This window comes from Gobio gobio (genome assembly GCF_949357685.1).
Source record: "Gobio gobio genome assembly, chromosome: 20".
NCBI classification, from domain to species: Eukaryota; Metazoa; Chordata; class Actinopteri; order Cypriniformes; family Gobionidae; genus Gobio; species Gobio gobio.
Genome location: NC_137113.1, coordinates 7,665,481 through 7,680,094, shown reverse-complemented (window position 1 = coordinate 7,680,094; position 14,614 = coordinate 7,665,481). Strand labels below are relative to the sequence as shown.

General features: G+C 38.3%; 1 protein-coding gene across 1 annotated transcript; it reads right to left on the bottom strand.

The window, feature by feature from the left end:
- Positions 1-5,643: 5,643 nt before the first annotated feature.
- foxi1 (forkhead box i1) lies at positions 5,644-7,310 on the bottom strand. The gene is made up of 2 exons (XM_079845732.1): positions 6,619-7,310; positions 5,644-6,501 (listed from the first exon to the last, which is right to left on the bottom strand). Exons 1-2 carry the CDS (start codon positions 7,247-7,249, stop codon positions 5,987-5,989), a joined length of 1,146 nt encoding a protein of 381 aa, XP_079701858.1. The 5' UTR covers positions 7,250-7,310; the 3' UTR covers positions 5,644-5,986.
- Between the last annotated feature and the right edge of the window lie 7,304 nt (positions 7,311-14,614).

Genomic DNA, 14,614 nt, shown 5'->3' with positions numbered 1-14,614 from the left:
CCAGCGAATATACCGCAATCGCAGACGGAGTACTGAAAGAAAATTAAAATTGATCGGAAGTACGTAGAAGGGCAGAGCCAGGCAACAAGACAAGACCAAGATCTTCAAAAAATGGTCTTAAAGGGATAGTTCACCAAAAAATTACATTTCTCAATCATTTACTCACCCTCAGGTTGTTCCAAACCTGTATGAATTTCTTTCTTCTGCTGAACACAAAATAAGATATTTTGAAGAATGTCGTAACTAGGGATGTCACAAGTACCGGTACTTTGGATTATAAAGTCCACTGAAGTCGGTACTGAAATTATAAAAATGTGACTATACCAGGCGTGAAGAAATTGACATAATATATTAAATATTAGACAGTACAGTAGATTTAGCTATGTCTCTATGTAATAATAATAATTATGCCTAGATGGTTGCTTAGTTTTCACTTGATCTTTTTTTATAAACAATGTTTACTTTTAAACAGCATACAGCCTTTAAATGTTTATGTATTATTTACTTATAATTATTATCATCATAAATAATAAACTTAATACATTTAATTATTTGTTTTAAATAGTTAAATAAATAAACAATTTAGCTGTGGTACCGAAATTGGTACCGAGTACCGTAGAACTTTTATGGTATTGGTACCGACTACAGGAATTTTGGTACCGTGACATCCCTAGTCGTAACCAAACAATTAATGGGCCCCATTGACTTCCATAGTACTTTTTTTTCCTACTATGGAAGTCAATGGGGTCCATCAACTGTCTGGTTAACCAAATTCAAAATATTGTCTTTTGTGTTCAGCAGAAGAAAGAAACTCATACAGGGTTGGAACAACTTGAGGGTGAGTAAATGATGACAGAATTTTCATTTTTGGGTGAACTATCCCTTTAAGACCGGTCTCGAGTACTACACTACTGTATTAATATTTCATATATAACATTAATATATATTAACACTTTACAATAAGGTTCATTAGTTAACATTAGTTAACTACATTAGTTAACATGAACTAATAATGAACTGCACTTATACAGCATTTATTTATCTTTGTTAATGTTAATTTTGACATTTACTAATACTTTATTAAAATCTTGCTAACATTAGTTAATGCACTGTGAACTAACATGAACAAACCATGAACAGCTGGATTTTTATGAACTAACGTTAACAAAGATTAACTAATGCTGAACAGAGGAGTTGTTCATGGTTAGTTCATGTTAACTAATGCATTAACTAATACAACCTTATTGTAAAGTGTTACCATTAATACTATTAAAATCCTACAAAAGTTGAATAACTAACAAACATTTTCAAACTTAAAAAAAAAACTTTTTAAACATCTCAAAGTCTTCGTCTTGACCTAGGATACACTTTTCCCTGTTCTTGTGTCCCTAACAGGTAAAAGCATCTGTTCGGCTAATGGCAATGGTGTTTCACACATCCCAGAGTGCAACACTATCCTCCAGTTACTCATCAGTTTGGTCTCAATCTCTGAGTCGCTGAGTGACTGCACTTCCCCAGGCCGAGTCTTATCAGCACTGACGGTAACACGATTCCTCAAGAGCTGCAGATCTCCACGCCAAACTCTGTTTATCTTTACAAACCCACTGATCGAGCGCTTTGTACCTGATCTGTGACCTATTTGGGCACTGAAATGCACAAACCCACACAAACTGTTGTCCACATCCGAACAGCACTGTATAGCCAAATGGCTTGATTTTAATAAACCAATGCATGATTTCTGGTGCCACAAACACCTCACCTTACACACTGTCCTTTTTTCCCGGCATTTCCGTGCAGGGGTCAGATGTCAGTAGAAAGTGATATTTCCTCTTCCTGCTCTGGGAAAACAGGATTAGATTAGATTAGATCAGATTATCAGATTGGTCAAACCTCTAGCACTGAAGTCTCAACAGCCTGTGTTATGATGAAGCTCTAGTTTAGGTTGATGGGTGACCAAAGAGTTTAAACCTCTGATTATGGTCTTTCCTCATAGGAGGGGGACTAGAAGAACATCGGCACCCTTTGAGACCCCCACAGAGAGGCATGCTGGCCAATCCCTGCCCCAGGGCATCCTCACCTTACATACAGGGGCCTGGCACCTGGGAGATGGGAAAGGTGAAGGGTGAGGGCCCCCAGGGGCCCCACGGTCAGTCTGGACCTTCAGCAATAGGGCAACACCTTACAACTAGGTGACAAGTCCGTGTCCATCTGTGGGGAAAATAGTCGTGATTTATTACACGACACAAACTGGTTAAGAATAAACTGTTTTAAAAATGCAAGAATAGAAAGAGACCACACAATATCAGAAATGATTACATGTATAAATTATTGAATATCGAATTTCATATATTCAATTGGTTAGTAATTAGAAAAATTACATTTCACACACTGAATCTTGCTCAGGGTTGATTTTCAAATAATTTTGAAACTACACCATTTTTTATTTGCCCTGGGGGGAAAAGTAGGCTAACAGTTTATTGAACAGAGACCTCTAATTAATAAAAAGTGAGAAATAAGAAAAAGTTTTAAAGATTTTTTATTAAAAAAAATAATGTAATTAATTAACTACATAAAATGATATGATTTAAAAAGAATGTGACATCCTTCTCCTATAAAATGGCAAAGCCTTTGCAACCATGGCTACTTGCTAGAAAGCTAGCCAACAGAATAATATGATCGTCTAAAAACATCCCCATATGAAAAAATACTATAGTACATTATAGTAAAATTACTCTAATAAATACTATAGTGTTTTTGAACAATACTATAGTAAATATAGGCTATTACGGTAAATTGTAGTATGCCACAGTATCTGTTTAACAATTGACTATAGTTATTACTATGCTTAACAAAGTGTATTAAATAGGCTATAATATACTACAATTTACTGTAGTATCTTTACTATGGTTCGAAAACACTATAGTACTATATAGTGGGCCTATTTACTGCAGAAATTTAACTATTTATTGCTATTATTACACAATTTAAGACCGTTTAAACCATATAATTGTTTCGTTTCAATCAAATATGATTCAAACTATCTCACAAAACGAGTTTTACAAGAGTATGTACAGTTCTAACTATTGATTTGGTCGTTTAGCTAATAGCTAACGTTATAGGCTAACTGAAAACAGGCAGAATATCTGAGGTAAGTTAACCAGGTTAAGCCTAATTACCCGTAGTGTTGGAGCATGCTGTACAAACTTTCTTCACGTCGCATTAGTGTGGGAGAATTCATATTATTCACTTTTTAGCATCAGCGATTCGTGAAGTATCGATGTCTGACGACGTCGGTATCAATCTGTATAAAGTTTGAACAGAATGCGCGTGCTCGCGCGTCTCATTGGATGCGTCAGTTTGCACAATAATTTATGCAAATGGAAAGAAACAATCGGATCCCAGGATGAATTAAACCTTAAACCAAATGGATATTTATTTTCTTACACTGTAATTGCAAGTGTATAGTTCTGCTTGTTTATTTGTTGCATAAAATGTGTTGGTCTTCTTTCCGTAGCCTACATAGCGTAGGCCTACCTACGGGACGTTTTTATTAGGCTACTTATTTTTTATTTTATTTTGTTTTATTTTTGGGGGGGAAATGAACATTCCAAAATCCATTTAATACAGACAATGACTTGATTGTCTGTTATATTGTCCCACGCGTTACACCACTTGAGTCATTAAATGCATTTCTGTAAAAAAAATTTGTCTACAAAAGTGTAGGCTATGGCAGTTGTAAGAAATGTAATACAAAGTAGAACTTAAAGGGATAGTTCACCCAAAAAGTCATCATTAGGCCTACTCACCCTCAAGTTGTTCCAATAAATGACTTTGTTCTGCTGAACACAAAATAAGATATTTTGAAGAATGTCTGCCAAACAGTTGATGGACCCCATTGACTTCCATAGTATTTCCCCCCAATGGAAGTCAATGGGATCCATCAACTGTTTAGTTTCCCATATCAAAATATATTATTTTGTGTTCAGCAGAACAAAGAAAGTTTTGAACAACTTAAGGGTGAGTAGTAAATGATGACAGAATTTTCATTTTGGGTGAACTATCCCTTTAAGGCACATGTAGACTGAACTAAATTTGATATAGGCTAAGTATTTTGTCCTTTTTTATGTCCTATTTTGTCATCTTAATTTGATTTGTCATTAACCCTAGCGTTTTATAAATGAATAAAACTGACTGCATATGGTCTACCTGTCTGTCTGTACATGTGTCCATTACTTCTCACCACAGATCTATTCTGAAATGAGAATCCATCCTGCAATACAGTGGAACAACAATGTCCTTTGTTAGAATAAAGGCACACAGAGTGAAATTCGCTCTGAGTGCTTTCATTTGTTTCCAGATCTCTGTGTTTTCACTAGAAAGCAGCAGGGTGTCTCTGGTGATGCCAGATCCGTTTGTGTTCCAGCACTGTTGACACAAATCTCCTGTCAGTTCTGCTTTATCCCAGACTACAGAGCCAGTTCAGATGTATTTCAGTTATGTGTGTATTTACTTTCTTTGATATGCAGTGGATTGACTTTGAAATAAGTGCAGAATGAACAGGCCGCAGGTTTGTAACATAATCATCTAAAGAGAACTTGAAATTCCAATTAGAACCAAATAGTTTTGCACCTGATGCCATATAGGAGAACCTTCAACAAAACGTGTGCAGTTTATTAGAAAAGTGATTTAAAGTGCTTTAAAGGGCCTAGAAACATCTGCATCTCCAAAGAACCAACTCAAGAACCACGTGAAACTTACTAAATAAGCAGAGTGTGAATAAAAGCTTCCAGACAAACAGTTGAACTTTTGAACTCTCCAGATATGAAGCAGCGATGACTTCGATTATGGTCGATCACCTGCATTGAAAGCGACAAGCGGAACATGTCTCAGTCTCACCTTCTGTTTTCATGCAGCTCAGACTGGACTTGAGTTAATGGTAGAAGGGGGAGTCTCTGGATAAACCGGCAGATCATATACACAAGGCTATTTACACCATCACCCAGTTGAGTCTGTGCCACTCAGCACCAGCGGTTGTACAGTAAATAAACAGGCCCCGGTGCTGGAAAACATCCCTGAGATAACGAGACATTGAAGAGTTAAATGTGTCTGGCTTTTTGCAGAAAGCAATTAGGAGAGCACACAGCAGGAGCACGGATTAATTCAAACGCTCGATTAAACCTCAAATTCTTTTGATAAATAATTGTCAACTCAATATGTTTGCTGGAGTTGATCTGTTATGGGAAAAAAGACGGGGGCCGGTTAAATGACTTTGAAAATTAGGGTTTGAGAAATACTTTTTCACTGCCTCAAAAGTGTATTTCAGAGCTTCTGTTTAAATCTGAACAGTAGTGCAAAAGCTAATTAAAAGTTGTCTTGAAACTGCCTGTTTGATTGCAGCCATCTACAAACAAACTATATATAATTGCATGCAACTGTAAACAAACTGCATATGCAAACACGTTAATTGCTGTTAGTGTTTAGTGCATCTCTCCCGCCACCCGCTGATCGCGTGGGAACACACTGAGATACACTAGGTGTTTGTGTTTGTTGTGCCATTGAGCAGATAATGACAGCACATCATCATGCATATGATGTTTTGCTCATCATAGAGCACATCAACAGAAAACCAAGCTACAGACGTGTCAGATATATGCACATTTTATTTACAAATCAGAAACATTCCATTTAAATAAAAATATATCTACATTTCTTCTACAAAAAACAGCATCTCAGAAGGCACTTGTTTATAGCGGCCTAGGAAACAGACATGAAAAGTATCACGATTTGGTGCAGAAGGATCATTTACTCAAGGCAGAATACATGTAAATGATGCAAAAGCTCCAAGCACTTGCTGATGCGTCCCAAACACCAGACATTCCCCATCGAAATGAACTTCAAGCTGTGCAACTGAGGTGAAGGTGTATAGAAATGAAGTCTCAGCTTGTACTCACAGAGCACGTTAGAGGTTCGATACACTTGGGCGTCTCTAAACTTCGGTTCCGTCCCGGTTGTATATGAGATTATTGACACTGAAATGGTTGGAGAGCGAGTTGATCAAGCCACTGTTATTGTGGGATGTTGAGTAGTAGTTTAGTCTGTTGGTGTTGAGATGGCCGGGTTCTGATGGAGGGGCGATTTCATGTCCAGACATGCCGTGCGTAAAATCCCCCAAGTGTCCAGAGCTGACGTCTCTGCTTCTGATCGCGTTGCTGTTTCCCGACATCACCGAGTTCATGTTACCGATAAAGTTGTTAAAACACGGGCTGTGCTCGGCGGACGGCGAGGGAGATGATTTGGGCTCGCTGGAGGTCGGAGAGTTTTGGAGACTCTGCGGGGACGCGCTCATGAGACTCGCCGTGTCCGCCAATTTGAGCGCGTCCTCGGATTTCACAGACAGGCCACCAGCGTTTCCGTCGGCTCTTCTTTTTCTCTTCCTTCTGAAGTTGCCATTATCGAACATTTTCTCGCAGTTGGGATCCAAAGTCCAGTAGTTTCCTTTCCCTTTAAAAAAAAAAAAGATAAAAATGTTAGTATAAATCCAGTGCGCAAAGCGTAATTACGCACGCGAACATACTATTTAACACTAACTTCTATGAGTAAAAGAACGTTTAAACTTACCAGGGTCATCCTCATCCCGCGCAACTTTCTTAAAGCAGTCATTCAAGGACAGATTGTGTCTTATGGAGTTCTGCCATCCGGCTTTGCTTTTCTTATAAAAAGGAAAGTTGTCGGCCACGTACTGATAAATCTGACTGAGGGTCAGTTTCTTATCCTGAGCGTTCTGAATAGCCATCGCAATCAGCGCTGAGTACGAGTACGGCGGTCTAACCATCTTGAAAAGTTCTTGCTGACTTGAAATGGAGAGCCACCCGAGATCTGCGCTTCCGAAGCCGGTGGGCGGTGGAAGAAACTGCCGCTGGTTCGAGCCAAATCCTGACTGGATGTAAGACCCTCCGTTCGGGCCTGAGAGATACGGGGAAGAGGCGATACCTGGGCTGTTCATCCACAGGTAAGGGTTGGTTGTGGGCGAGGTGTACTCGCCGAGTCCGTAGCTGGAAGGATGCGCGGGTGGCCTTTGCGCGTGGTGGTGGTGATGGTGGAGGTTCTGCTGGTACATGCTGAAGTTGGTGTCGCAGTACACGGTCATGTCCAAGATGTCCTGCGCGTTGTGGTGCTGGAGGGGACTGGTCTGCTGGCTCGACGGCTGCTGCCCAAACGCGTTCATAATCCGTTCTCCCTCTAGAAACATGAGTTTCACCGATCAGACCTGCTGAATGTGCTCGTATCTGAGGGTTTACCCTAGAGTGCCCGAGTGCGCATCAGGGGAGGGTTATTTAACATGTGCAGTGAATGGACTGCTGGTGGGCAACCCCTCCCACTGTCACGCTTCTCCTCAATTAACTTCATCCAATATGCATCGAGATCATTCATGCGATAAGCATTTGGGAAAATGCAAATTCAAGCTGAAAGTCTGTTTAAATACAAAAAGTTGGGAAATACGTATCTAAACAATATATGTAAGTAAATATTACAAATAAAGTAAATAGAGAATATAGGTTATAGAGGAGATGCTGGTTGTCGCCCCATAAAATATTCTCAGTGTCGGTCAGTTTATTCAAACCTTAAAGCATTGAATAACTAAATATGTATAACAATTCCTTGTTTGATAGCGGGACATGGATATTGCACATCACTAAAAAAAAAAAAGGTTCTATACACTCTAAAAAAAAACAAAGGCTCGTAATCATAGTGGAACCTTTTTTAGTGCTATAGTAGCCTACCAATTTTGGTGCTTCAGTGTTTCTTCAGCGGTTCTTCAGAGGTGCTATAGTCAAAGAACCGGTGAAGAAACACTGAAGCACCAAAATTGGAGCTATATATCACTAAAAAGGTTCCCCTATGATTATGAGCCAAGAACCATTTTTGGTGCCATATAGAACCTTATTTTTTTTATTTTTTTTAGAGTGATGGACCTTGAAATAACAGGTTGTAAACAGAAAAAAAGTAACAAAAAAACGATTAAATGTAACAAAATGTCAAACCATTATTTTGGTCGAAAAATATTGTAAATAATAGATTGCATGCTTTTGACAACTTACCCGGACCTGACATTTAAGGGGGGGGGGGGGGGGGATCAACAATGGTTGGCTATGTGGTTTTATTGTGTTTATCCAATATAGAAAAAAAATATGGTAGGCCTACTGGCATGATTATTCTTATTTAAAACGGTTTAATTCAATGAATGAAACCAAAAACAGATGGACAAAGGCATTTGTACAACTAGACTGATAACTATAACCTCAGGCTCCTCTATCTATAAATCTGATTGTGAATGAAATAAACATCGAAATGTTTTGGGAGGAAATTATGGTGCAACTCAATAAAATGAGATGTTTAGTTTAGACAGAAGTTAATGGTGTATTATGATCACTTAACATGAAATTAGTCTAATTGGATGAAACGCCCCACCCCCACACTATGCAAATATACAGTGCATCTTATCATCACCCGAACTCGATGAAGTTTCGCTCGAATTTACAAGTGGATACGACAGTAGGAGAATCGAAATGAACAGAAATGTGTTGCTTTAGGAAAGTGTGCAGCTGGCATTAGGCTACTATAGATTAAGCTGTCGAGTTAGCCTAGGTAATTGATTCATAAATTTGGTATTTGTTTTACATTTTTTGAAAAGGCGCAGGGCATTCATCCGACGAGAACATCTGAAAAAGAGAAAATAATGCAAATTATAAACTATAGGCCTATAATGTGGAAAACTATATGGTCTACTCTGGACATATTTCACTGTAATTTAATAATTGTTTTAAATATAATCTGTTGAATATAGGTAATTAAAGTAAACATTTTCATAAGGTCTTTATCTTGTTATAGGCTATATAATTAAGCTGTTTGTAAGCTATAGTTAAAGATTAAGCAAACATATATGCACTCTATTAGGATGAAAACGTGAAGAAGCGTGAAAATAAAATATCTAAACAAATGATTGTATTTTAAGCTTTATGTTATGTACCATTCACATTGTAATTAAACTATAGGTGTCTTTAGACCCAGTGAAGGCGCAGAGATGTTTCTCTATCGCCACCTTCTGGCCATTTGGAGAACATGGACATTTCATTCTTCCAATACAGTCATAAGATGTTGACTTGATAAAACGACAGAAGACACAATGACCAGCAGACCATAAAACGCCCTTTGTCAGCTTTTAAAATGTTTAATATTTCCCCAGTTTAAAAACGTAAGCGTTTGTCTTCCCTTTTGACTCCAGAAAGTGTTTAGCAGACGTTAATTGAACATGAGATATTACAGTGTATCATATAATAAAGTGTTTGTTAAAATACATAGGGTGAATTCAGGGTGATTGGGACACTATTTCCAAGTCATCTCAATGGCAAAAAGTATCCCAATCACCCTGAATTCACCCCTAGAACTGACAAAATGTAAAAAAAAAAATGTGTACCTTGAAAGCAATGTAAGTCCCTTTGGATAACATTTTTGGATAAAAATAAGATCTGCCAAATGCATAAATGTAAACGTAAAATGTCACTTCATTTACATAAAGTTTGATACAATTTCAACTGTTGTTTCTGGCATTTAATTTGGGCAAACATTGTCATCTTCTCTTATATATTAAAAATGGTATGCAATGGATAAATTTAAAGGAATTCGACGTTGTTCCCTGTTGTTGTGTTCCCTCCCGTCCTGCAGGGTAAGTCATGAAGCATTGCTGAGGTACAAAGTTGCCTTACTACAGTTTTTCTCGATTGCTAAGACACATTTCTTGAAAGCTGCTCTCCTTTTTTCTAAACTGAACACAAAACCCAATTTTCAAGCTACATTCACAAAACCTCAGACTCTTCTTGCAAAACCAAACTTTCACCTCAAAACAGTTCAATCTGTGCTCAAAACTGAACTATGTTGTCAAATCGTGCCCCGCGTCAATCAAAATAAAAAACACTACTGAACAGTCACTAAACACTACGTAGAAAAATAGAAAACGCAATGCTCAGGACATGAAGCTGGAGAAATAAATGTTTATTGTTCACTGTAGGCTAAATGCATGTTGCAAAACAAAAACAAAAAAACCTGTTCATTTAGCACTTGTACAAAAAGACAAAACAGAAATCTTATGCATTTGCCACTTGTGTACAGTAAGCCCATGTGAAAATAAAGTACAAAAATATACATGGAATACTTGGCCTACGAACAGTTAGACCAACCCTCCATTACAATACTACAGTATATGGTACAGTGATGTACTGAAACATATATTTACTTACAGTATACTGTGGTACAGTATATAGTATGTCATACAGTAATTGCTGTCAACATTTACATACTGTACTATAATGTCAAAAAAAGGTAATTACCTGTTCTCTTGGACACAGTGGACACAGTGAATCTACTGATGTTTGGTTGTACCCTTTGTCCAGCCTCCCTCATGCTCATACCATGGACAAGAACATGGTCAATTACAGTAGCTCTAATTTCATCAGGAATTACTGTTCTTTGTCTTCACTGATCACCTCGACCACCTTGACCTCCTCTCACACGAACTCTTCCTCTCAGATTTCTATCCATTGTAGGGCCTCACAAACCAGTGCTCTCTGAACTGGCTTACTGTATGTCCCTCACATCATTAGCCACAAGTGTGATCAATTTTGAGTTGTTGTGTTCAAGTGGTGACATCTGTGCTTTAATTGTGTTTGACTTTTGTCACCTGTGCTCACCATTTTGTAGCACGGGTGCATCACAATGAAAATGTGTTGGCAAGTTGTGTCTTAACAGGTGAAAAGTGCTTATGGTTTTGCCAAAAGAGTGATTGATTCAATCAGTGGGTTCAGGCAACTGAGCATTTGGTTCAGACAATAGGGTTTAGTGTTTTAGCAATTGAGAAAAACTGTAATAAAATGCTGAGACCTTCACAAACCAGCTGAAAACACAACTCTACAAATCACTATCACAAAGGCACTATATCTTTTATTATAAATAAAATCTATTAAAAATCTCTAATTATTGATTTAAATCATTATTATTATTTTTAATTAGCACGATTTCCATGGCACTGGCACTATGCAGTGACCAGAGAGAGAGAGAGAGAGAGAGAGAGAGAGAGAGAGAGAGAGAGAGAGTGTGAGAGAGAGAGAGAGAGAGAGAGAGAGAGAGAGAGAGAGAGAGAGAGAGAGAGAGAGAGAGAGAGATTCTGTCCAAAATTCTGTCCAAAATAACACCAGATGAAAACAGATAATGCAAAAAAAGATGCAACATTTTTAAAGTAGATAGTCTGAGATTTTATTGCTTTTGTTCCAAGTGATCAAATTAGGTATATTTACATTATAAAATAAACAATGTATTTTGATTTCTAAGTGAACTGATTTCTATTTTCACACATGACCATTGGGTGCAGGTAATCAGTAAATGAGGGCTATTTAAATGCCAGTGAGCTGTTGTTTGAAGGTATTTGTCTAATGTAGAAAACTGCATTTTGCAAAAAGTTAGTTTTACAATTGCAAACTGAGTTAAAAGCAGATATAAAACATAAAATATAAACATTCATTTCATTTTTTTTTTTTTTCAGGGACTTCTGGAACTAAGGCAGCCAAAACAAGGAGCTCTGGTACTGAGGCAACCAAGACAGCGATGACAGGAGCCTCTGGGACCCAGGCACACATCGCTGGGACCTCGAACTCCAGGGCAGCATTTATTGGTTAACATTTGGGGAGCTCTTGTAGCAGAGCGCCCAGACAGAGACTTTTAGTGCAGCCATGACAGGAATTTGTACATGGCAGTAATAGGAATGTTTGTAGTCGCCATGACTGAACATTTTGGTGCAGGCCGAAGATGACATGGAGCTCAGAGACCAGAGCAGCCATTGCAGGAACCTTTGGAGAGCTCTTGTGGTGGGACAGCCAAGATGGAGAGCACTGGAACTGAAGCAACCGAGACAGAGAGCACTGGGACAGGCATGACAGGAGACATTGTGACCCACACATCACTGGGAGCTCGCACTCTGGGGGCAGACATTACGGCAGTGGTCTTCGCTATGTTTTTTTTTCATTTTTCATTTTTCATGTCACTGATAGGACAACATCAAAATCGAGCCACTTTTACCGCAAAGTATCAAAACAGCCAGTCATAAACAGCATGTCTGCTTATCAGTCTGTCATCCCTGAACATACAATATGCAACGAAATAAATACAAAAGGTAGACGGGGTGTATTTCTGTTTAAAATTACGTTTTTAATATATTTAATAATGTCATAATTTCACAATAAATCACCAAAATAATGGAGAAAAAACAAGGATAGTATATTTTAAATATTTGTTTAATAGCATCTTTTTATGAACGAAGGCCAGTTTCACTGATACTAATAGTGATGATGTCTCTGATTTTCCTCCTAATTTTAAACATGAATTAGTCCATTCAATATTACAGTGTGATTGAAAGCTTTTTAAAATTTATTAGGCTTCAAACCTATTATGAATTGAACATAGATTAATCATTATCAGGGGTGTAACGGTACACAAAACTGACGCCTCGGTTTTGAAGTCACGGTTCGGTACAGCAGTTTTACAAAATTGCTTTTTATTTATTTTTATTCAACAGTGGTTTAATGAAAAAATCGTGTCTGTCAGTTTCTTAAATATAATGCTGTGAACTATAGGGAGCCCTTACACATTACTATAATATTAAAGGTTAACAACAGAGCCCAAACTATTAGCCTAAATTCAGTTGCTATTTATTTTTATATGGCAGTAATAGTGCCTGGGTCCTAGATAATAATCAATAATAATCAACACTCATAAGCTTCACATAAAGCAGTTTCTAAACCTAATTATATATATTTTTCTCCAAGTCGTTGTTGTATTTTAACAATTTATACACAGTGGCTGTCATTTTCCTGACAGGTTTATTTAAACATATATTAAATAAACGAGACATCACTAACAGGCTAAGTAGTATATAATGAATATATAGGCTAATATAGTGCATATATTTAGCGAAAGAGTTGATTTCTCTAGTGAACTAACAGCTGTGGACACTGAATGAATGACTTCTGACTCTGAGGTAACAGTTCAATCTAAATGTGATGCTACGTGACATTGTTTACAAGCTGTTTTATTGTCTTTCCGCGGTTGAAACACAGATTGAGCGATTACACGACATATGATCCTCAACATACCTTAAGAGATATTAATTTATGTGTATTTTTAGGAAGAGATGATCACGTTCACTCGCGCGCCGTGCTGCCGCTTTCGGTGGTTCGTGTACCGTTACAGCCCTAATCATTATTAAAGCTACTAAAGTTCTTTAGTCAAGAGCAGTGAGTGATTAACATTAACTGACATCATTAGTCGCTGCTGTTCCTTTAAGATCTGCCGCTACCGAACATGACCGGGATCTGATGCGCTGTCAACACGTGTCCTATTTCCTCACAAGTTCATTAGACATTATTTAACTCATTTAAAACGGTTCTTTTGAGGATACTCGACAAAACGGACATATAGTTAGAGTTTGTTCAAGCTCTATTCTGGCGCGCCGTCTGCTCATGATGCTGGTGCGTAACCCACACCACTAATCCTAGTTGACAATGAGTATCATTTGCACGTAAAAAGTCATTTTGGCGTATAAATCGCACAATTAATTTAATTTGTGTTATAGATTTAAATATCATAAAGCAAGTTTAAATATCCTTTCTAGTCTGTTTTTCCATCTTGTAATGCCGCTGTTTTGGGGTATTTTTTAAATATAAATTACTTTAATAGAGCAGACACTTGCCGTTTTTAATGGGTTATGTTACAGCCCTGCTTGTTTTTATGAAATATATGTATTGCCTGCATGATCATTTCACCGCATTTACTGCCATGCAAGCCGCAAATTAAGCTGGACGAGCCGCGCAATGAGTAACACTGCATTACGGGAACCATTGAGGTTTTTGGGGAGATCTTGTAGTGGGACCAACAAATTATGGTGGAGGGTGGACATGACATGGAGCTCAGAGACCAAAGCAGCCATTGCAGGAATCTTTGGGGAGCTCTTGGACAGCCAAGATGGAGAGCACTGGAACTGAAGCAACCAAGACACAGAGCACTTGGACCGGCATGACAGGAGACATTGTGACCCACTCCATGAAGAAGAAAACTCTAGGACCTGGGGCACACATCACATGGAGCATAGCATTAGGAAGAGCCTTAAGACTGAGCAGACATGAACCTCTCTGAGTGACTCCATTACTGGAACCTCTGGGACCCAGCTTACATCACAGGGACCTCGTAATCCAGGACAGTTTTTTTTAGAGTGTGCACACATGACAAGAAGCTCTGAAACAGGTACCCACTACAGGAAGCTTTGGTACCAGGTCAGCTGAGACTGGGAGCACAGATGGAGACTGAGAACTCTGGAACCGGACAGACATTATGAAGAGCTCTGAGATGAGGACGGCCATTACCTTTGAGCTGGCTGTGGCAGGAACCTCTGGTGAGCAGTGCAGATAAAACAGGATTGTGGAGACAGTGACGGGACATCTGCATGTAAAAAAGACAAAAACAGAACAACAACTATGTACATATATACACATCCCCAAGCAAGCAGTACCGC

Coding starts and splice junctions, on each gene's coding strand:
- foxi1 (XM_079845732.1), bottom strand. CDS start 7,249: ATGTTTCTAGAGGGAGAACGGATTATGAACGCGTTTGGGCAGCAGCCG. Junction 6,502..6,618: donor GCGGGATGAGGATGACCCTG/GTAAGTTTAAAC, acceptor TTTTTTTTAAAG/GGAAAGGAAACTACTGGACT.